This window comes from Rhinoraja longicauda, chromosome 31, assembly GCF_053455715.1.
Source record: "Rhinoraja longicauda isolate Sanriku21f chromosome 31, sRhiLon1.1, whole genome shotgun sequence".
NCBI lineage: Eukaryota > Metazoa > Chordata > Chondrichthyes > Rajiformes > Arhynchobatidae > Rhinoraja > Rhinoraja longicauda.
The window spans coordinates 13,705,471-13,729,111 of NC_135983.1; the positions used below are offsets into that span (position 1 = coordinate 13,705,471).

Genomic DNA, 23,641 nt, shown 5'->3' on the forward strand with positions numbered 1-23,641 from the left:
CCAGAAATCTATGGAACTCGGTTTACAATTCAAATTTTTGGATTCAAAACTGGCTTTGTCATAGAAGACAAAGGATAATGGTGGAAGGGTATTATTCTGAATGGAGGTCTGTGACCAGCAGAGTTCCACGAGGATCAGTGGTGAGACCTAATGGTTTGGGATGAAAATGTAGGTGGGCTGATTCATCAGCTTGTAGATGACATGAAAATTGGCAAAAATGTGGACCACGAGGAAAATTGCCAAAGGATGCAGCAAGATAATAAATCAGTTGGAAATATGGGCAGAGAAATGGCGGATGGAGTTTAATCCAGACAAATGTCAGGAGGTGCATTCTGTGAGAAAAGTATACAATAAATGGCAGGACCCTTAGGAGCATTGATGTACAGGGCAGATCTTAGGGTGAAAGTCCAGAGCTCCCTGAAAGTGGCAACACAAGTGGATGGGTGGTAAGGATGTTACAGTATGTTTGCCTTCAAGGGAGGAGCCAGCGCTGCCGTCGCAGCTGCGGCTTGCCTGCAGTCCGTCTGTCTTTTGTGTTTTATGTTGTTTTTGTCTCAATTGTAGTGTTAATATGATGTAGTGTTGTATGTTATGTTTTGGGGGGGGGGGGTGGGAGGGAACGGGAACTGTAACTGTAACATTCTCTCTCCAGAACGGAGATGCGACCTTTGTTCTGTGCCGTGTCTCCGTTCCCGCTGCGGCCTACCACCGGCCATGCACCTGGGACCACCTGGGTCTCTGGTTCGCAGAGCCCGCGGTCCGGACTCACCACCTGCGGCGCTGGCTGCCTGCGAATGCTGCGGGAACGGCTGCGACTCGTCTCCGGAGGCTCCGGCGCGGGCCGCGTGGACGTCGGAAGCCCGCAGGCCCCTGGATGGGGGCCGACATCGGGAGCTCCGGCAGCGGCAGAGGCAACGTGTTCGCCCGCCCCGAATCGCGGGGCTTGGGTCGGCCCGCCACGGACCTTTCACCATCCGGCGCGGCCTGAAATAGGCCGCGGGATTTTTTTTCACCGCCCAGCGGGGGCTTCAATATCGGGAGCCCCGACCGCCCCGACGTGGCAACTCCAACAGCCTGACCGCGGGACAAGACGGCAAGGAAGAGAAAAAGACATTCTGGCCTTCCATCACAGTGAGGAGGGACTGGAGGAGACTCACTGTGATGGATGTTTCTTTTTGTTTGGTGTTAGTTGTGATTGTATGTGTTATTGCATTTTTATTGATTAATCTTATTGGTCTTATTGTTCAACTGCGGGTAATGTTTCATTTTACTACACATTTATGTGTATGTAACAAATAAACGACTATTGACTATTGACTATTGATCAGTCGGAGTACTGAGAATAAAAGTTGGCAAGTCATGTTGCAGTTGTATACGGCTTTGGTTAGGCCACATTTGAAGTAGAATGTGGAGTTCTGGTTGCCACAGTACCGGAATGATGGGGAGGTTTTGGAGAAGTACAAACACAGCAGGACATTGCCTGGATTGGAGGCTTTTAATTACGAGGAGAGATTGAACAGGCTGGGCTTGTGTACCCTAGAGTGAAGAAGGCTGAAGGATGACCTGAAAGCAGCATATAAAATTATGAGAATGATCGACAAATTGTCAGAATTATTTTCCCATGGTAAGAACGTCAAAAATAAGAGGGCATTGGTTTAAGTTGAAGTGGAAGCGATTTAATGGGAATCTGAGGGAATTGGTTTTCATACAGCGTTTGTACCCTGTTACGTCTTCTCAAGATCTTACAGTTTTCAATAAGTTCAAATACTACTCTTCTAAACTCCAGAGGGTATAGATTTAATCCACTAATCTTTCTTTATAAAATAATCCCATTAATAATTTTGATCAGGGAATGCACCCCGCATTTCTTCCAAGATAAGCATACCTCTTCCCTAAAATAGCAAGACTAAAGTTGTACACAGTGATCCAGGCACAATCTCACTATGCTCCCATACAGCTGCAAGAAAAGCCTCCTTACTTCTGTTCTCTATACTCTTTTAAATGACAATTACTAGAAACTACCTTGAATATTCCCACTTTCTGCAGATTTCCTGCACAGTTTATCGGCACTGTCAATGTCAGTGTTCCGGAATATGTGTGAAACTTTACAGTGCAGCAGTCTAATTTTCATAAAATCAAATTCAGCTCTATAATTCTAGAAACTGGTGTTCCATATGTAATTTGTACTTGTAGAGGGTATCTGGAGTTGTACAATATAGGTAATGTGTTAATGGTACAAGATCAGGAGTAATGTTAGAGGACACACAGGATTTCACTGGTGTAACATGTAATGACTGAAGAGCTTGTTCCTAAAAAAATGAGTGGTGAAAATCCATACCTCGTCTTCACCTCATACACACCTGTGCCAAGGCCATAACGTTCCATAAGTCTGAACACCAATTTACTTAAGACTTTATAATTTATTTTATTGCATCTCAATCGTGATAGCTTTCCATCATGCCTGCCAGAAAGAAACAGGATTACAACATTGTGATGACACATGAACACTGAAGATCCAATCTCAGCCTATCTCTATGAAATATGTCTATGTGAAATGAATAGAAATGTGCATCTATAGAATATCTTTAAGCCCATGGGATGTTCCAGGGTACATCATAGGAACTTCATAACACAAAATTATGTAGGAAGTTATGTATAGAGATACAAGACCCAAGCTCTTCTGATTTTGGCCTCAACTCCGCTTTCCTACCTTGTCATAAAAAGGTATTTGTAGGACAGAACTGCAGATGCTGGTTTAAATCAAAGGCAGACACAAAATGCTGGAGTAACTCAGTGGGACAGGCATGGGTGACGTTTTGGGTCGTCACCCTTCAGACAGCAGTCTGAAGAAGGGTCTCGACCCGAAACGTCACCCATTCCTTCTCTCCAGAGATGCTGCCTGCCCCGTTGAGTTACTCCAGCATTTTGTGTCTACCTTCGATAAAAAGGTATTTGATGTCTTAGCAGGCATAAACGTGGATAAATCCCCAGGGGTTGACATGTGTATCCCAGGCTGCCAAGGGAGGTAGTGGAAGTAAAGGAAGAGATTGCTGGGGCCCTGAGCGAGCAAATCTTTATTGGCTATAAGCCATGTGCCTTCTAACCGCCACACATCAAATGTGGTAATTTTATTCACGAGGATACTTGGGATAATCCAAGTAATTATGGTCCAGTTAGCCTAATATCAGTGGTAGGGAAATTATTGAAGAAATTTTGAGAGGCAGGATTAAACTATATTTGGTAAGGCAGTGAATGGTCAGGGATAGTCAGCATGGATTTGTTGGTGAGAGACCATGGATCAGTTCCCTCAACATAAATTGCAAAATCTCGGAATGCACACGATGCTTAGACAACCATAATATGATCATGGATAGTTAACATTTTATGAAATAGAAAGCATGATTGATAAACTTAATGGTGTTTATAACTCATAGGATGAGAAGGGCAAATGTGGATGGGGTGTATTTGGATTTTTAAAAGCATCTAATGAGGCACTGTGTTGCATAAAATACGCGCTCACAAGTTTAGGGTACATATTAGCGAGGATAGAAGATGGATCTAAGGCCAGGAGAAAAAGAATAGAAATAAATATGTATTTTTCAAGTTGGCAGGCTGCTACAACTGGCGATCAACAGGGAACAGCATCTTGCAAAAGCTCTTGCAAATAACCGAGGTATTTGCAAGAGCTTTTTATGGCATATCTAAAAATACAGCATAAAGTACCCAAATTTGTTGATGACACAAAGCCAGTGGGAAAGTCAACAGTGAAAAGAAACCAAACTGCCTACAAATGGGTTAATTAAGTGAACAATTTGATGTTAGACAGAGCATTGTGTGGAGGGGGATATGCAAGATTTTGAATTTCACAGAACAACTAGAAAAATAGAATGCTTTTAAATTAGAAAATAATAGATGCTGTTATAGAGTGCAAGCTAGTCAAGCATGGATAGAAATTAAAACAGATGCAGGAGATAAGTAGGAAGGCAAATGGTATGCCTGACTTTCTTGCAAGGAGGCTGGGGAAACAACCTTGAATAATGTTTACAGTTCCGCGTTTTGTGCTGAAAATAATATGAACATCATACAGTCATGGAGTACTGAAACAGGTCCTTCGGCCCGCCATGCCTATGCCAACTATAAAATACCTATCCGTACTATCTCTTCACTAGTACTGGCGATTCAAGTGCTTGTCTGGATGCTTGCGTTTTGTGAGAGTCCCTCCCTCTACCAATACTGGCAATCCATTCCAAACTACAATAACTTTGAGGGTTAAAAAAAATACTTCCTCAGATCTCGAAAAAAACATACTCCTTATTTAAATGCACACCTTTGGTCTCAGGCACATCAGACATGCGGGAAGGTTTCTTACCATCAGAATATCCCATCTCTGCCTCTCATTATTTTATATGCCTCTATCAGGTCCTCCCTCAGCCTCTTCTGTTGCACAGAAATCCCAGTCCACTTCATAACAGCAGCATTCCGTCCCAGAACAACATTCTGAACTTGGAGGCAGTGGAAAGGAGATTGATTCTTGACATGAGGAGACTGTTTAATGGAGACTGACAGAATAGGATTGTTCTATTCTCACCAAAGTTTAGAAGAAGCTGAACTAATTGAGATAGAGTGGGATAGATGCTTGCTGTTTCCTTGGCTGGGAGAATTTAGCATAGGAGAGGCAGTCTCAGGATAAAAGGTTGGCTATTCAGGACCAAGATGAGGTAAAACGTGTGGCTTTTGTACTCAAATATTCTTTGAATGAAAGCCAATATACTATTCGTCCTTAATTGCCAAGTTAACTTTCAGTGACTAGTGTACTAACTCCCAGGTATCTCTGAACAGTTAAATCTTTCAATTTCTCACCATTTACAAAATACCCTAGTTTTCCCCAAGGTGGCATAACTCGTATCCTTTCTTCCTCTGCCACATTCTTCCTCATTCATGGACCCTGCCTATTTCCATCTAAAGCTTCACTACATCCTCCTCACAACCAATGTATTATATAACCCTTTGCTACTTTCCAAACTGCTCTATGATCCATGGAAGATTGGTAGATGACATCCAGTGCACTCACTGTTTGTACCCAGTTCTCTCAAATCTATCCTCCCCCATCTCCAATTTCTCCCCCACATTATTCGATCTCTATACTCTCCCATCCTCTCCAATCTCTGAACGCTGCACCAATCTTCTCCATCTCCAGTCCCTACCTTCCCCATTCCACTCTCTGCCATTTGCTCCCCTATCTCTAGGCTCTGCCCTACTCTTCCCAAACTTTAGTCCTAGCCCCACCCTCCCCATCTTCAGTCCCTGCCCCACTCCCCAGTCAACATGAAATGCACTGGTACCTTGCTCTGCTGGCTATTTGCACGCCTGATTCAACAAGAACAGTGGACATGGAGACAACACAGCTATGAGCGGAGGTCCGTGCTCGTGCAGGCTATGATCCATGGAACACTCTATCTCAAGTGTTCTCACTTCTATGAAAATGCCCTGGTAAAGGGAAATGATGCAGTTTCAAGCTACCGTTTCCACCTCAGGAGCACTCTCAGCCATTGCTTCCTTGTGCTATCCGCACTGAGAAAGGTTGGCATAACACAGACTATTGGCAGCACTACTGCATTTACCCACTCAGCCAGGCCAGGCAGTTGTTGAGCATCTTTCAGTGATGACTCTGGAGGAGTACCTTTGGATGTTTCTTGTGTTATCAACTAGGTAGCACAACGAATCCAGTGCTTGTAGCAAACGACCCTGTAGCTCTGGATAATCATCCACGTACGCCTCCACCAGGCTCATATCCTCCTGAAGAAGCAGGGGACTACACATCTGTACCAAAGACAAGAACTCACATTGAGACTGGATTCTCAGTTGAATGAAAAGAGGTATTCATTAGAGTTAATTGGTAAAGAAAGAGTGAAGGGTTTAGGATGCCAGCAGGGCCACATAATACAACGTCAACTGAAATCCATAAGGATAAGAGTGGGGACATTAGCTATGGAAAAATGATGAGCAGGCAGGACCATTCCAAAGCAGGAGCACCATAATTAAAGTCACTAAAGGGGCATGTCACAGCCAATAGAGAAGCAAAGTTCTTATTATCAACTTAGAGTCATAGAGCTCTACGGCACGGAAACAAGCCCTTTAGCCCAACCCATCCATACGACCAAGTTGAGCATTTGTCTGTGCCTGACTCATATCCCCTCGCACCTTTCCTATCCATGTACCTATCCAATGTTTTTTTAAATGTAGTAACCGTATCCGTCTCTACCACTCTTGTGGCAGCTCATTCCATATAAGCACCATTCTCTATTTGACAAAAGTTGTCCCTCAGGTCCTCCACGCCCATCTCCTGTGGCTGTACACATAGATGATCTTATTGAACTTTAACAGGCCCTGTTACCCTAGTTACACTTTTTCACTTGATACACTTCTAGAATCTTTTAGAATCTCCTTTATCTTAGCTGTAAAATTATCAAAAGAAAGTATCCTGACTGGTTGTATCATGGCCTAGAATGGCAATACCAATGCACAGGACTGCAAGAGGTTGCAAAGAATGGTGGACTCAGCCCAGTCCATAAAGGGCACAGCTCTCCCTCCATTGAAAGCATCTGCATGAGGCGCTGAAGCAAGAAGGCAGCGTCTATCCTCCAGGATTCCTTTACTACCATCTGGCTGAAGTCCCACACAATCAGGTTCAGGAACGGCTAAAATTCTGCAACTATCAAGGCACTTATTTTTTTATTCTCCCTTTATTCATTCCTCTCATCTACTCCCCCCCACCCGGTTCCAACTGCTCATCATCGCTTCCCCATTTGGCTCCATCCATCCCCTACCATTCCCTATTTTACCTCTCCGTATACTGCTACATTCTGGCAATCTTTCCTGTTCCAGCTTAGGCCTGATGCAGTGCCATGACCTGAAACTTGCCTCCAGAGATTAAAAGACATTAAGCTTGGAAATGTGCCAGATTGGTGCTAATGTCTTATAATTTAACAGCATGAACAAGAAGCATTTTCTTATCCCTTTTCCGAAATCAGCTCTAAACTGGATTTACTGTTTGATTCACCTCCACCCCATTGAGCACCAAGGAACTGGTGTGCTACAAAGCTGAGAACTATATTCTGCATTCTGTATCTTCCCCTTTGCTCTATCTATTGTGCTTGAGTTTGAACTGATTGTATCTACAGTGCCGTCCATAATGTTTGGGACAAAGACCCATCATTTATTTATTTGCCTCTGTACTCCACAATTTGAGATTTGTAATAGAAAATATCACATGTAGTTAAAGTGCACATTGTCAGATTTTAATAAAGGCCATTTTTATACATTTTGGTTTCACTATGTAGAAATTACAGCAGTGTTCACACATAGTCCCCCCATTTCAGGGCACCATAATGTTTGGGACACAGCAATGTCATGTAAATTAAAGTAGTCATGTTTAGTATTTTGTTGCATATCCTTTGTAAGCAATGACTGCTTGAAGTCTGCGATTCATGGACATCACCAGTTCCTGGGTATCTTCTCTGGTGATGCTCTGCCAGGCCTGTATTGCATCACTTGCTCTTGCCATCACTCTGATAAGTTAATCTTCGTCTCATCTGTCCACAAGACCTTTTTCCAGAACTGTGGTTGCTCTTTTCAGTACTTCTTGGCAAACTGTAACCTGGCCATCCTATTTTTGCAGCTAACCAGTGGTTTGCATCTTGCAGTGTAGCCTCTGTATTTCTGTTTGTGACAGAAATGACAGTGGTCATTGACAAATCCACACCCGACTCCTGAAGAGTGTTTCTGATCTGTCGGACAGGTGTTTGGGGATTTTTTTTAATTATGGAGAGAATTCTTCTGTCATCGGCAGTGGAGGTTTTCCTTGGCCTGCCAGTCCCTTTGCGATTTGAAAACTCACCAGTGCTCTCTTTCTTCTAAATGATGTTCCAAACAGTTGATTTTGGTAAGCCCAAGGTTTGGCTGATGTCTCTAGCAGTTTTATTCTTGTTTCTCAGTCTCATAATGGCTTCTTTCACTTTCATTGGCACAACTTTGGTCCTCATGTTGATAAACAGCAATAAAAGTTTTCAAAGGTGATGGAAAGACTGGAGGAGACTAGGTGCTGAGACCGCTCTTATACCTGCATTTTAAGGAGGCAATTAAACACACCTGAGGAACCGTGAAGCCATGTGTCCCAAACATTATGCTCCCCTGAAATGGGGGGACTATGTATAAACACAGCTGTCATTTCTACATGGTGAAACCAAAATGTATAAAAATGACCTTTATTAAAATCTGACAATGTGCACTTCAACCACATGTGATTTTTTCTATTACAAATCTCAAATTGTGGAGTACAGAGGCAAATAAATAAATGATGGGTCTTTGTCCCAAACATTATGGAGAGCACTGTATGTATGATATATCTGATCTATGAATAGCATGCAAAACAAATCTTTGCACTGTACCTCGGTACATATGACAATAATAAAAAACCATACACGCAGTGCACAAGGAATTCAGCGGAAATACTCCCTTAGTTAAGTTTAGTTTAGTTTAGAGATACAGCATGGAAGCAGACCCTTCGGCCCACCGAGTCCATGCCGACCACTGATCGCCCATTTAACTAGTTGTATGTTACCCCATTTTCACGTCCACTCCCTACACACTAGTGGCGATTTACAGTAGCCAATTAACCTTCAAACCCGCATGTCTTTTATCAAACATCAGGATCGAACCCGGGTCTTTAGCTCTCTGGCATAACCCCTCCAGCTGTGCCTTATTCCAGTAAATCCTCAGACCCAGCTTAATCAGCAGTTACATCGATTTGCAATGGGGTTTTGCCATCTTTCTACTAACTCCTGCACTTTGTAATGTGAATTGAGTACTCTACTTACCTCCTCTATGTTCAGCTGTGATTGAAGGTTCAACTTTATACTCAGTACCACAGCCTGTGGATCAAGAAGAGACATATTCAGGATCTCAAAATATTGCTATCAATAACATTACAATACAAAGTCATTTTTTGAATGGCCTTTATTTAAGGCAGAGAAACCTTGCACTTTCACTTAGGGTGACATTGAATGCAATAATAATAATAGTGCAGGTGCCATATACGCTGGTCAATCCCATTCACTGAAGTACCCACCCCTTCAGCTCAATGAAGTGATCCGGTCACAAGATTAGGAAAGGGAGAAATCAATAATTAATTTGAACAATTTTAAAACCAAAAGTGGAATAACTTTTAGTTACGAGGGCTGCAAGGAAAAACTTGGGAACTTTAGACCAGTGAACCTACATCTGCGGCAGGCAAGCTAATGGCGAGGATTCTGAGGGATGATATGTATGCATTTGAATTGACAGGAGCTGATTAGGGATAGTCATCAAGGTTTTGTATGCACAAGATCATGTCATACAAATCTGCTTGAGTTTTTTGAAGTAACCAAAAAGGTTGATGAGGCCAAAGCTGTTGACATTGTGTATAAGGATTTCAGCGAGACCTTTGATAAAGTTTGCACGATAGGCTGCTCTGGAAGCTTAGATAGCATGGGATCCAGGGAGAGATCGTCGATTGGATAGAGATTTTGGCTTCATGGAAGGAACCAGAGGGTGATGGTGGAAGGTTGTTTCTTGGACTGGAGGCCTGTGACTAGTGGTGTGCCTCAGGGATCAGTGCTGGGCCCATTGCTGTTTGTGGTTTATATCAACGATTTGGAGGAGAAAGTACAAGGAATGATTAGTAAATTTGCAGATGATCCTAAAGTGGTGGTATCATAGATAGTGAAGATTGTTATCAAAAATTACAGCAGGATCTTGATCAGCTGAGCAATTGGGCAGAGGATTGGTTACAGGGGTTTAATGTAGATAAGTGTGAGTTGTTGCATTTTGGAAAGTCAAAGCTTCACAGTGAATGGTTGGGCCCTGGGGAGTGTTGTAGAGCAGAGGGATCTAATACAGATACATCGCTCCCTGAAAGTGGCGTCACGGGTAGATGGAGTGCTCAAGAAATCTTTTGGTACATTGGCCTTTATTTTTCAGGGCCAAGTATTAAAGTTGGGATGTTATGTTATAGTTGTGCAACACATTGGTGAGGCCGCATTTGGAATATTGTGTTCAGTTTTGATCACCCTGTCAGAGGAAGGATGTCCTTAAGCTGGGAAGAATGCAGAGAAGATTAACGAGGATGTTGCTATGACTTGTGGGCTTGAGCTATAGGGAAAGGTGGGCAGCTAGGACTTTATTCCTTGGAGCACAGGAGGCCGAGGGATGATCTTATAGAAGTAATGCTTTACAGCGAATGCAGCGCCGGAGACTCAGGTTCGATCCTGACTACGGGTGCTGCACTGTAAGGAGTTTGTACGTTCTCCCCGTGACCTGCGTGGGTTTTCTCCGAGATCTTCGGTTTCCTCCCACACTCCAAAGACGTACAGGTATGTAGGTTAATTGGCTGGGTAAATGTAAAAATTGTCCCTAGTGGGTGTAGGATAATGTTAATGTGCGGGGATCACTGGGCGGCACGGACTTGGAGGGCCGAAAAGGCCTGTTTCCGGCTGTATATATATGATATGATATGATATGATATATAAAATCATGAGTGGAATAGACTGGATGATGCAGTCTTTTACGCAGAGTAGGGGAATCAAGAACCAGAGAACATAGGTTTATAGTGAGAGGGGAAAGATTTAATAGGAACCCGATGGGCAACTTTTTCACACGGACGGTGGTGGGTATATGGAACGAGCTGACAGAGGAGGTTGTTGAGGCAGGTACTATTACATCAGTCAAATGACATTAGGACAGGTACGGATAGGAAAGGTTTAGAGGGATACGGGCCAAATGCGAGCAGGTGGGACAAGCATACATGATGCATCTTGGTCAGCATGGACATTGGGCATAAGGGCCTGCTTCTGTGCTGTATGACTCTAACTTTTATTATTCATGAAAAAGAGAGGGTTATCAGGCCACATGCATATCTGGGTATGCATGTCTATTTCCATTTCTCCTCCAGCCTCCCCCTGCTGGTAAGTTACATTATGACAACCCAAGGCAGACAAAGGTACAACTCTACCACATAGAGCAAACATATGTCAGCAAATTATACAACTCAATGTACTGCACTCTTCCCCTTAAATGTTCTCTAGACCCATAAAAAATAATTTTGGTTGAGACAAACTGGCATGTTAACTCCTTGGGATCTTTACAGGCAAGATCCAAATTTAGTGGACTTTCACGCAGACTTAAAAATCAAATTCTTTTGTGACAAGGGTGTTTGCGACAATCTCCCCTTTGTAGACCACGGGCAAAATGATCCTGGAGGGCATCATCTGGTAAAGCTTCAAAGCCATTGAGGCTCTCCAGATGCTTCAGTGCAATTATGTCGTCAGCTATATGCTCCTCCTTCCTCTTGGTGCAGGCAGTGAAACTTGGAATGTTCTGCAGTGAGAGTGGCTTGGGCTTAAGTTTAAAATACTGTGCAAGAGAATCCCATTCCTTTTATTGGTGCTTCCACTAGCCTCTAGAGCTCTATTTAACTCTCTCTTAAATCCATCCAGTGATTTGGCTTCCACTGCCCTCTGTTGCAGAGAATTCCACAAATTCACAACTCTGAGTGAAAAAGTTTCTTCTCACCTCAGTTTTAAATGGCCTCCCCTTTACTCTAAGACTGTGGCCCCTGGTTCTGGACTCGCCCAACATTGGGAACATTTTTCCTGCATCTAGCTTGTCCAGACCTTTTATAATTTTATATGTTTCTATAAGATCCCCTCTCATCCTTCTAAACTCCAGATTAAATGTAGTCGGAGACACTAAGACTGGTAGAACTGGGAAGGGGGAGGGGATGGAGAGAGAAGGAAAGCAACGGCTACTTGAATTTAGAGAAGTCAATGTTCATACCGCTGGGGTGTAAGCTCCCCAAGCAAAATATGAGGTGCTGTTCCTCCAATTTGCGCTGGGCCTCACTCTGACAATGGAGGAGGCCCAGGACAGAAAGTCAGTGTGGGAATGGGAGGGAGAGTTAAAGTGTTGAGCAACTGGGAGATCAGGTAGGTTTAGGCGGATTGAGCGGAGGTGTTCAGCGAAACGATCACCGAGCCCGCGCTTGGTCTTGCCGATATACAGGAGCCCACACCTGGAACAGCGGATATAGTAGATGAGGTTGGAGGAGGTGCAAGTGAACCTCTCTGCCTCACCTGAAATGACTGTTGGGGTCCTTGGACGGAGTCAAGGGGGGAGGTATAGGAACAGGAGTTGCATCTCCTGTGGTTGCAGGAGAAAGTACCTGGGGAGGGGGTGGTTTGAGTGGGAAGGGACGAGTTGCAGAGTGAACGTCTCTGCGGAAAGCAGAAAGGGGTGGAGATGGGAAGATGTGGCTCGTAGTGGAATCACGTTGGAGGTGGCGAAATTGTCAGAGGATTATGTGCTGTATGTGACGGCTGACGGGATGGAATGTAAGGACACGGGGGACTCCGTTCTTGTTATGAATGGGGGGAGGGGGAGCAAGAGCGGAGCTGCGGGATATCGAGGAGACCCTAGTGAGAGCGTCATCTATAATGGGAGAGATGTTAGTGTACAATAAAATACAAAGTGCTGTAGTAACTCAGCAGGTCAAGGAATATCTCTGGAGAACAGAGGTAGGTGACGTTTAGGGTCAGAGTCGCTTCTTCAGACTGATTGGGGGGGGGTGAATCTAGAGAGGAGGGGAAGGATTACCTGCCAGGCTTCGTCCTATACCTCCTCTCTTCCAGCTTTCTTTCCCCCTACAAACAGTCTGAAGAAGGGTCCCAACCCGAAACTCAGTTACTCCAGCACTTTGTCTCTTTTTCTGACCGATCTATATGGTCCAAAATAGTGAGGAATATATTTACCATTTTTTCATCTGCAGTATTGTTTGCCAACCACTATTCAAAACATTTCAAGTAAGAACCACAGTCTTTTTTTCATCTTTCACAGTGTCATACCTACCCAGTTGTTTGCATGTTTTTCAACTTGCAAGTTTATTTGCAAAGACAATTGTAGAGTCATGGAGGGATATAGCATTGGAAAAGGCTGAAGAGTCAAGAATGTTTTATTGTCATATGTCCCAAAACGGAAAATATCACAGCAGTGGTTCTTATTTGGAATTACTAGACTCAAGACCATATGACTATAATATACCAATTAAATGACAAGATGTAGTATTCAAACATTCATTGTGGTACACAGTAACAGAGTCAGACATTGAGGATAGAGGTAATGTTAGATTCATCCTCCGTCAAGAACAGCAGACATATGGGAGTTCCACCAACCACACAATCCCCCACAAGTCACACACAATCCTAACATGTATTGCTGCCCCTCGATCGTCACTGGCTTAGTAGAAGACACTGGTGACTATTGTATGCAATAGCTGCCCAATCCTCGAGCAATCTTCCTTTTGAAATTCCTCAAGCATGCTGCAAGTATCAAATCCATGCCACCTTTCCAAGGACTCTTTTTGATTTCCTTTATTCAGATATTTCTTTGTACCACAATGACAAAATTGCTTCAATGTAGCTCACAAGCAAAGATACTAGAGGAGCAAGATGAACCACTCCGTCGAAATCGCCTTTACTGAAGTGTACTATGCAAAGGAGCGTAACATCTGCCATTTTAGTAAGCAAAACCTGCCGTTCGCTATGCCTCTCGCAGTGTAATCAGTGTTTTGGCAGAATAGTATGTGTGATGATACCATAAAAATGCAGAATATATATCTCATCTATATTCACAGATTTTTGTTATTTTTCTTTTTAAATGTTTCTGAAAGTTTCTGCCTACTAAAATGGCACCATGACATACTACAGTTTTTAGGGTCGAGTGGTCTATCTTGCTCTGCTCTATTATTGCTCACAAGTAACATCTACATGACTGTGACTACAATAAATCATTTCACCATCCTTCCTAATAATGCAGTAGGTTTTGTAGTAATGTATACCCACTTTTTATTTTCAATTTACTTGCTTAACAATTTAAATTCCTCATTGTTCTGGTTAAATCTGAACTTGTGTCTCTGGATCGTCAGTCAAGGTCTCTGCTATGCTTCCTGCCAGACTTGCATTCCCATTAGGTTTTTCAGGTAATGCAAGCTGTTTTATTGCATTGTTTCCAGTCCCTCCTTTATATCAAGGGGAGTAAGAATGGAAAAGTAGGTTTTATAAAGAGAGGACTTTGTCGTGGAACAGGAGCAAATCTCTGATTGGTGTAGTCCTTCTATGGCAGTCCTTTGGGATTGAGGGTGAATTGCTTCCACTCCAGCTTTATGAGTTCTGAGGTGTGTAATGTGGGAAATGCAGAGGCGGGGCACAGAGTGGCTCACAGGGCTGGTGGGGGTCAGTTTGTGAGGCAGTGCACTCCTTCCATCCCTCGCACGGGATTTCTGCGTGCTCCAATGAAAGGACTTAAGGTTCTCATCACCATTTCAAATGCTCCGTCGCTGCTTTTAGCAGCCATGGACCTGAGATTTTCAAGATGCAACGGGACTTCCACAGTAATCTACTACAGAATGTATTGCTCACGTTCCTAAGTGTTTCTCTGCCATTTACAACAGAAGTGCATCTGCTGCCCCTCGTGGATACAGTTCCTCTTCATCAAAGCAGCTCATCGTTTTGTAATTTGTCTGAACAAACTGAAAATTCAAGGGGTAATGAATGTCGCCTGAAGTACAGCAAAGATTTTCATAGCACCAGACAAAGAGGATTGTATACAGTGCATGAAGGGTTAATAGCCAGCTCCGAGAAAGTGCACAAAAACAGCTTCCAGATAAAACCCATGCAAATGACCGACAGTGAGCCTTCAACACGGTCTCATTATCCTGTCCTTTTGATACAATTTGCAGACAGAATTCCTGGGATACATTAAATTCTCTGCAAAAAAACAAAACCCTTTGCTCAAATTATGATTCTTTTCTGCTCAGCAACTCAACAGCAAGGCAAGAGCAGAGGCATGAGAGAGGTTTTGTGGGTTTTTTTCCCCTTGGGCTCAATGGGTCAGAACGATACAGCATTGATAAATGATCCCAGCTGCAACACACAATGCCGAGCAGCAATCCCAGAGGGAGGTTTCTACTTCTGTCTGTAAAATATCACTGCTAATTGCACTGTGATACCTTCAAATCAAAAGTGACACATTTTGATTATGGATTTTCAGCAGATCCAGTATTATCACAGGGTAGTGAACTATGGCAACTTGCCTTGATCATGATGCAACAGACCAGTTACAAGAATTTATTTTCTACTCCAAGGAATGTGTAGAAATTGCTGAAAAGCCTCATTAATTCACACCCTCTCAGACACTGAAGTGGAGCAGATGACCACATCACACAAGCTGCTCTGTCAATCTTTCCCTCTGCTCATCCTGGCATTGCTTAGCCTGCTCAGATATTTGACCATTTCATTATTAGAACAAAGGAGGCCATTCATCCCATCCTGTCCATGCTTGCTCCCCCCAGTCGAGCAAGCACAACAGTCCTGTTCCCCCTTTTATTTCCCTGAAGCCCTTCAACCAATTCTCTCTCACGTCCATCAAATCCCCTTTGATTCTATGACCATTCACCAACACTGAGGATAATTCACAGTGTTAGTGCCAAGCATGTCTTTGGGATGTGCGAGGAAAATGGAGCACCATCACTTCAGAGGGCTGCAATGTGCCATTTGTTGCTTCCATCTCAGAAAGAGTCTTTCAAATAATCTCCAAATACTTGGGATATCTTCATAATTTGAGTTGTACAGGATTACAAAACTCAAGCAACAAAGTGCCAGTGTCATGACACCAAATCAGATTTTGGGGACTGATACTGTATACCTTGGAGAAGAATCAACAGCAAAATTTCTAATTAAATTCAAAAATGCAGGTAAAACACTGCGGCATTTACCGACTTGGGAGCAAGTGATGGGATTGCAACATGCCTGAGCAGTGAATGAGGGGACTGGTGCTTCATCATGCAGTTTTCATTGGTAATACCTCGTTAATAACCTGAACCTCAAAATGCAAGCTGCTCTGAAATGCAATACGGGAAAATCCTTTGGGGAAATGCAGAGGGTGGAATTGGAGAACCAAGAAATCAGATGGTGTTAGCAAGGGATAGGAAACTGTCTAGTTATATTGCCAAAAATAATAGTAATATATGAGGCACATCTGTGAATTGTGAGACAAGAACCAAATGTGGAAGTTATCACATTCTGCAATAGAGTATATCTGAATGTTATTCAAATGTTCATCAAGGAACTAGATATTTATGGTCCCTTTCAAGCTTTCTTCATTTAACAATCAAAAGAGTATAAGAAAATAACTGCAGATGCTGGTACAAATCGATTTATTCACAAAATGCTGGAGTAACTCAGCAGGTCAAAAGATATTGGTGGCCGACAGAGAAGGCACTACTAATTTCTAAATGAAACCAAACAACAGTAGTCTTAGGCAGAAAGTTATTAATAACCGAGAAAGTGATGTCCATAAAACAGTATGACAAGCCTCACCTCCTTATACTTGGTCTTGATGCACAGATCATTGATCAGGCTGAGCAGCGAGGATGTATCAGCTTTATCCACTTCGAACAGGGAAACCAGCGGGTCCAGCACATTGGTTGGAACCACGGTGAGCAAAGCAAAGACTTTTGTCTGCAACAGGTTTTGCTTCTGGCATGGCTTTAGCAGAACGATATGGTGTGGATAGAGGAAATAGAGGAAGAAGCATTAAAATGGTATTCCCAAACCATTCACGAAAGCAACTCGCTCGTTAATCTGAATAAACAAAATTATCCGTAATAATCACTATTCGTACACAAATACATGCTGAAAAATGCACTCATTTAATACTGACTCAACGCTAAACATCAATCAGCACCAACTACACAGAATCACAACAATGACCACAACTGCTCACAATTAGTATTGGTCAGAACTCTATCATATACAACTACCAACGATCAGAACAATTCATGCACACAATCACTGATCAGTTACAACAACCATTGCCACAGTGCCCTCCATAATGTTTGGGACAAAGACCCATCATTTATTTATTTGCCTCTGTACTCCACAATTTGAGATTTGTAATAGAAAAAAATTACATGTGGTTAAAGTGCACATTGCCAGATTTTAATAAAGGCCATTTTTATACATTTTGGTTTCACCATATAGAAATTACAGCTGTGTTTATACATAGTCCCCCCCATTTCAAGGCACCATAATGTTTGGGACACAGCAATGTCATGTAAATGAAAGTAGTTATGCTTAGTATTTTGTTGCATGTCCTTTGCATCCAACGACTGCTTGAAGTCTGCAATTCATGGACATCACCAGTTGCTGGGTGTCTTCTCTGGTGATGCTCTGACAGGCCTGTATTGCAGCCATCTTTAGCTTATGCTTGTTTTGGGGGCTAGTTCTCTTCAGTTTTCCCTTCAGCATATAAAAGGTATGCTCAATTGGGTTCAGATCGAGTGATTGATTGAGTCACTCAAGAATTGACCCTTTTTTAGCTTTGAAAAACTCCTTTGTTGCTTTAGCAGTATGTTTGGAGTCATTGCCTTGCTGTAGGATGAACTGCCAGCCAATGGGTTTTGAAGCATTTGTTTGAACTTGAGCAGTTTGGATGTGTCTCTACACTTCGGAATTCATTATGCTACTACCATCAGTAGTTGTATCATCAATGAAGATAAGCGAGCCAGTACCTTCAGCAGCCATACATCTTTGAATTCTTCTGTCATCAGTTGTCAAGATCTTCCTTGGCCTGCCAGTCCCTTTGCGATTAGTAAGCTCACCAGTGCTATCTTTCTTCTTAATGATGTTCCAAACAGTTGATTTTGGTAAGCCTAAGGTTTGGCTGATGTCTCTAACAGTTTTATTTTTGTTTCTCAGTCTCATATTGGCTTCTTTCACTTTCATTGGCACAACTTTGGTCTTCATGTTGATAATCAGCAATTAAAGTTTCCAAAGATGATGGACTGGAGGAAAGACTAGGTGCTGAGAGCTCTCTTATACCTGCATTAAGGAGGCATTTAAACACACCTGAGCATTTACAAACATCTGTGAAGCCATGTGTCCCAAACATTATGGTGCCCTGAAATAGGGGGACTATGTATAAACACAGCTGTAATTTCTACATGGTGAAACCAAAATGTATAAAAATACCCTTTAATAAAATCTGACAATGTGCACTTTAACCACATGTGATTTTTTTTCTATTACAAATCTCAAATTGTGGAGTACAGAAGCAAATAAATAAATGATGGGTCTTTGTCCCAAACATTATGGAGGACACTGTGCATGATCAATTATTGATTAGCACCACGCTAAAATTCTGTCACACTCAGGTCCTTGGTAATGCCAGGCTGTTAGATTTTCCACACTATCGAATGTTATTCCTATTAACAACCAAGACATATTTAATTCATAATATTTTAAATAATTTTTCCAGTGATCCGGGTAAGTTTAAAAGGAGCTTGGGAACAGAGGTTCCGATGATTTGAAAGGAAGTGTGGCAACTGGAGCCCAGTGGGGTCATAGTGTATTGAAAGGGAGCGTGGGAACTGGAGCCCCAGTGCATTGAGAGGGAGCGTGGGAATGGGAGCTTCGGTGCATTGAAAGAGAGTGTGGGAAATAGAGCCCCAATGCATTAAAATGGTTTGTCGGAACGGGAGCCCCAGTGCATTGACAGGGGGCATTGGCACTAGAGCCCCAGTGCATTGAGAGGGAGCATGGGCACTAGAGCCCCAGTGCATGGAAAGGGAAGCGTGGGAACTGGAGCCCCAGTGCATTGGAAAGGGAAGCGTGGGAACTGGAACTCCAGTGCATTCAAAGGGAGAGTCACAAATATCAACTGGTGAGCCAAATGCTAAACCACTGGGTTTTTTAATACTAGGACAGCAAATTATCAGAGTATTATTTCATACACAATCAACTGTTAATCATTATGGGTACTCACATCATCAATTATTTTTTAGCAGAACTCACTCAAACATTATTGTTCCCATTTTATTTACACATGATCACCAATGACCAGAATGACATAAACATGATTAATCCATCATACATGATCATTGATCATATACCGTCAAGCATCAACAATCAGCACCACACAAACATCATCGTGACCATCACCCCTCACACATAATCGTGCAAGGAACAGAGTGATGTTATTACTTGAACACTATTACCAATGATCAGAAACTAAGTTGCTCGGGTTCATCAATGCTCATGCACAATCCCTAATCATTGACCAGCACTTCTCACACACACAACAAATTATTGATCAGAACCATTCTCAGGAAGCCATTTATCACTGAGCAGCACTTCTCTCCAGTGGTTATTTATGAGCCTTTGTATCTTTATTTGTGTACCTCAATCACAATCAGATAAAGCTTTGCACCTATGGACTTCCCACAAACATTTTTGAACAGGGAGTCATGCATATTTGACACCTAGAAAGGCAGCGAGTTACATTATGTATTTTTTTAAACCGTAATATATTCGCATGATACTAGGGAGAGAGAAGAAAGAAACCACTACTCCTCCCCCTACAAGTTACTGCTTGGCAGTCCGGACTGATGTGGATTTTTTGCAATACTCATGGCCACTCGGCGCCAATACTAATCACACTATCTCTGATCACCCTGCCTCCAGTCCTAACCTTCCCCAAACATTCCCTGTGATGTGATGCTGAGCGCAGGGTCAATGTACAAAATGAGTTTCTTCTTTGCCAACCTGCTGGACGATTGCATTCTCTTTTATCCAACTATTAAACTGGTCGATCAGATAATGTGCCAGGGACTGTCTCTTTCCCTTTTTCCAGTCGTTGCAGTTCTCCAGCATGACCAGGAGACCCTCCAATGGATCAGCGAGGGAGGCAAATCCTCGCCTTGCTTCTTCCGGGAGCTGGGGAGACAAAGAGAGGGTGAACAAAACAAAAGGAAAGCCCTTGATCTAAACATCACAAAAAGAGCCTACTAATTTATTCAGCGAGGTAACTGTTACTCTCCGTTCCCCCATCCCGCTTGCTGTGACAGTGCACGGCAATTCAGATTCCTTAACACTTCATTTCACTTCAACATCAGCCTGTGCAAAGGCAATTGTCTGCACTAATTAACCCGTAAACATGCACAGTGCCACAATGTCCTGCACCATCACAGACAAAAGGTGCTTTCAATGCCAGGCAGTCACAGGGCAGACAGACGCTTTATAGGGAGCTGCTTCATAGACCAAATTCCTTCAAACTCTTGGTTGGAGGAAATGAAGAATGGCGACATGAAACAAGCTGGAGCGAACAAATGTGCTCACTATCTTTCTGCAGTCTGAGCGCTCTGTGTATCTCATTTTGTATTTGGGCCCGCCCTCCAACAATAAACGTTCACACGGAGAACATGGATCACTTCTCATAGTCAGTTCTCACCGAACACAGACATTAATGATGAAATTCAACACCGCCTTCAAAGCACCAGCACAGACTTTGGTTTAATGAAGAAAAGTGTTTGAGGATCAAGACCTCAGATCTGACACAAAACTCATGGTCTGCTGGTGAATTGATCCCCGTCTTTCTATATGCTTCTGAATGCTGGACTACCTGCAGTGGGCACATCAAGACATTGAAAACTACCAACAGAATTGTCCCTGCAATAACTTTCAAATTCACTGGAAGGATTTGAAAAAAAAGCAGTCAGTGTTTTCTCCTTTCCCCAGCATTGAGGCACTCGTTACAGACATCCGGCTACTTTGTGTAGGCCATGCCTTTCGCAAATCTGACACCAGACTCCTGCAACAATAGCTCGATCAAGAGCACAGGAAAAAATGACCAGGTGGACAGAAGAAATGATTCAAGGATGCCATCAAAGCTTCCTTCAGAAAAACTGACTCCTGGGAATGTCCCCTCTCTGTCTCTGTCTGTCTGTCTGTCTCTGTCTCACTGCTTCCACTCTCTCCGCTCTCCCACCACCCCCCACCCCCACCATCCACACGTATATCTGTACATATGTGAACATCATATGAATCATTCATATTTGTAATATTGTTCTACAATGTCTTTACAAACTGCAGTTGTGGACAGCAGAGAAAAAGCTTTAATACTGGAAAAAACACCAGAATGTTTGCAGCTCAACATTAAATGTCAAAAACTTGACTCTTAAGTAATAAACCCCATAATAACACAATCCACATAGAGTCCAATAACAGAACCACAACACAGTGTCTAAAAATACAACCCCTACATAAAACCCCAGTAACACAAACATCCACAGAGTGAAACCCAGATAGTACAAATGCCATAGAATAAAACCTGATGACACAATCTCCAAAGAGCGAGACCTCTGAGAACAACAACGCCGGACACCCCCAATAATATAAATCCCCACAGGCTCCCAATAATACAAACCCCATAGAGTAAGTCCTCACCAACACAACTCCAACAACAACACAAACTCCCATAAAGTGAAACATAAAAATATAAGCCTCCCACTGAGTGGGAGGAATTACTTTTTCCACTTAAATAAACTCCAGAATTAATTGAGGAAAACTTTCAATGTAGAATTAAAGTTCAAAACCATTGGAAAGGACTGCTTTTACAGAGAGCTATACTTAGGCATTTATTGTGTAAAGCTATTTCTTTATACAACTAAACACAGGAATTTGTGGGGTAGGACTGTTTCTCTATTTAACTGGAGTCTAGAATTTATTATGTGTTTCTTTAGAGAACTGGTCAGATATTTGGTGAGTGTGGGATTCTAATGCACAGAGGAAAGGGATGCTGCTTTGTTTCTGTGAAAAGGAAGGAATGGCCCAAGAGACTGGGAGATATGGGAAGTTGAGAGTGGGAATAGCAGAGCAAGAAGATGAGGCGTGAAATCACTGGAATACATGGACTGATTGTAGCCAGCAATGAGGCAAGTAGAGTCAGAAGAAGGGTCTTGACCCAAAATGTCACCCATTCCTTCTATCCAGGGATGCCGTCTGTCCCGCTGAGTTACTCCACCATTTTGTGTCTGTCTTCGGTGTAGACCAGCATCTGCAGTTACTTCCTACACAATAAGGTGTAATCACTTTGTGGCGTGCTGTGTACTTTTGTTTTTAACTCCGTTTATTTCTGCTGCATGAATTAACTTAATCAATGGAGGTATATTCCTGTATGTCAAATGCATGGGATACACATTTTATGCAGGTGAGAACTCCAGAACAGCTTCTATATCCTGAACAACCCCGGCTGCAGGAAATGCCATCAGTTGAAGAAGCTGGAGCTCAGGGTTTTGAGCTCACGTCACTGTGGTCCATCCATGAGGTTCTGCTCTTGTGCATTGCATGTTTCTGTAAGTTCTCATCCCACAACTCAAGAGAATGTGGGCAGAGAGGAACAGAAAATGTAGGAATGTATTTCGGGAAATTCTTAATAGCACCTTGATCACTCATAGACATAATGCTGGAGTAACTCAGCGGGACAGGCAGCATCTCTGGCGAGAAGGAATGGGTAATGTTTCGGATCGAGACCCTTCTTCAGTCAAATGTATTCAGCTTGGACACTGAGGGTGAGATAGTTCCTCGGGAAAAGTAGCTACAACTAATGGGCGGCATGGTGGTGCAGCGGTATAGCTACTGCCTTACAGCGCCAGAGACCCGGGTTCAATCCTGACCATGGAGTTTGTACGATCTCCCCGTGACCGACGTGGGTTTTCTCCGAGTTCTCTGGCTTCCTCCCACACTCAAAAGCCATACAGGTTTGTAGGTTAATTGGCTTGTTATAAATGCGAATTGTTCCTAGTGTAGGATAGTGTTAATGTGCAGGGATCGCTGGTTTGTGCAGACTCGGTGGGCTGAAGGCCCTGTTTCTGCGCTTATCTCTAAACTAAACTAAACAATGCAATATTGTTCCACTGTAAAGGACATCTGTGATGTCCTCACTCATTCAGTTGGTCTATCTATATCCTCTCCACATGGGGATATTGGGGATTCATTTGTTTGGGCAGCTGACAGCAGTGCTGCAGTCGGAGATGTGAATCCGACATGGTATTTGCCTCACTGGTATCACTGAGTGACTGCAAAACTTTTATCCAAAAATACAAGAGGTAAGGAGGAGAGATAAGTAGAGAGAAGAGAGGCTGAGAGAGAGGAAGGGGTGAAGGGCAAAATAGCGCTTACATGTTTCACGTACATAAGAACCAGATGAATTCCACGTCCAATAAGCCTATCGATCACTTATCTGAATATCTACAGCAACCCTAACAATGCCTGAACTGCCCCAAACCTTCATTTAAGTTGTAGAGTACAAATCTTCATATTGACTACAGAGTAGCAAATCTAGTGAATCCCACTTTCACCTGGAAAAAGTGCTTGGGATCATGGATATTGGGAAGGGAGATGGTGAACAGAAAAGGTAAGGAAACAAGTGCCGTGTTTGTATTGCAGGTGTGACAAATGAAAAGCAGTCTGTCATCAACACCCACAAGTTCACCGGAGAGTCTCGCTCTCCTCTGGAAACCATAACAACCTGTTGAAAACAATATAGATGACTACTTGAATCAGTTCTGATAACAATCCAAAGTCATAATGCATTGTGAGTTAAGGTAAAGAACTGAGCCATTAAACCAAAATGGTTAGTGATTTTCATTGCTCCTTTTCTGAAGTTTCACTCCTGTTCCTAACTCCTAACTCCACCCTCTGCCTAAATTACAATT

At 42.8% G+C, this 23,641-nt stretch overlaps 1 protein-coding gene across 4 annotated transcripts in view; it reads right to left on the minus strand.

Annotated features, from left to right (window-relative positions):
• Positions 1-23,641, minus strand: part of exd3 (exonuclease 3'-5' domain containing 3) — a 104,335-nt gene that overhangs the window by 62,456 nt on the left and 18,238 nt on the right. For all 4 annotated transcript variants that reach the window (XM_078426000.1, XM_078425997.1, XM_078425998.1 and 1 more), the window contains 5 exons: positions 19,692-19,862; positions 16,467-16,634; positions 8,877-8,930; positions 5,681-5,820; positions 2,361-2,461 (listed from right to left, as the gene is read on the minus strand). In XM_078426000.1, the coding sequence (XP_078282126.1) occupies positions 2,361-2,461; positions 5,681-5,820; positions 8,877-8,930; positions 16,467-16,634; positions 19,692-19,862 (634 nt within the window). The remainder of the gene's footprint in view (positions 1-2,360; positions 2,462-5,680; positions 5,821-8,876; positions 8,931-16,466; positions 16,635-19,691; positions 19,863-23,641) is intronic.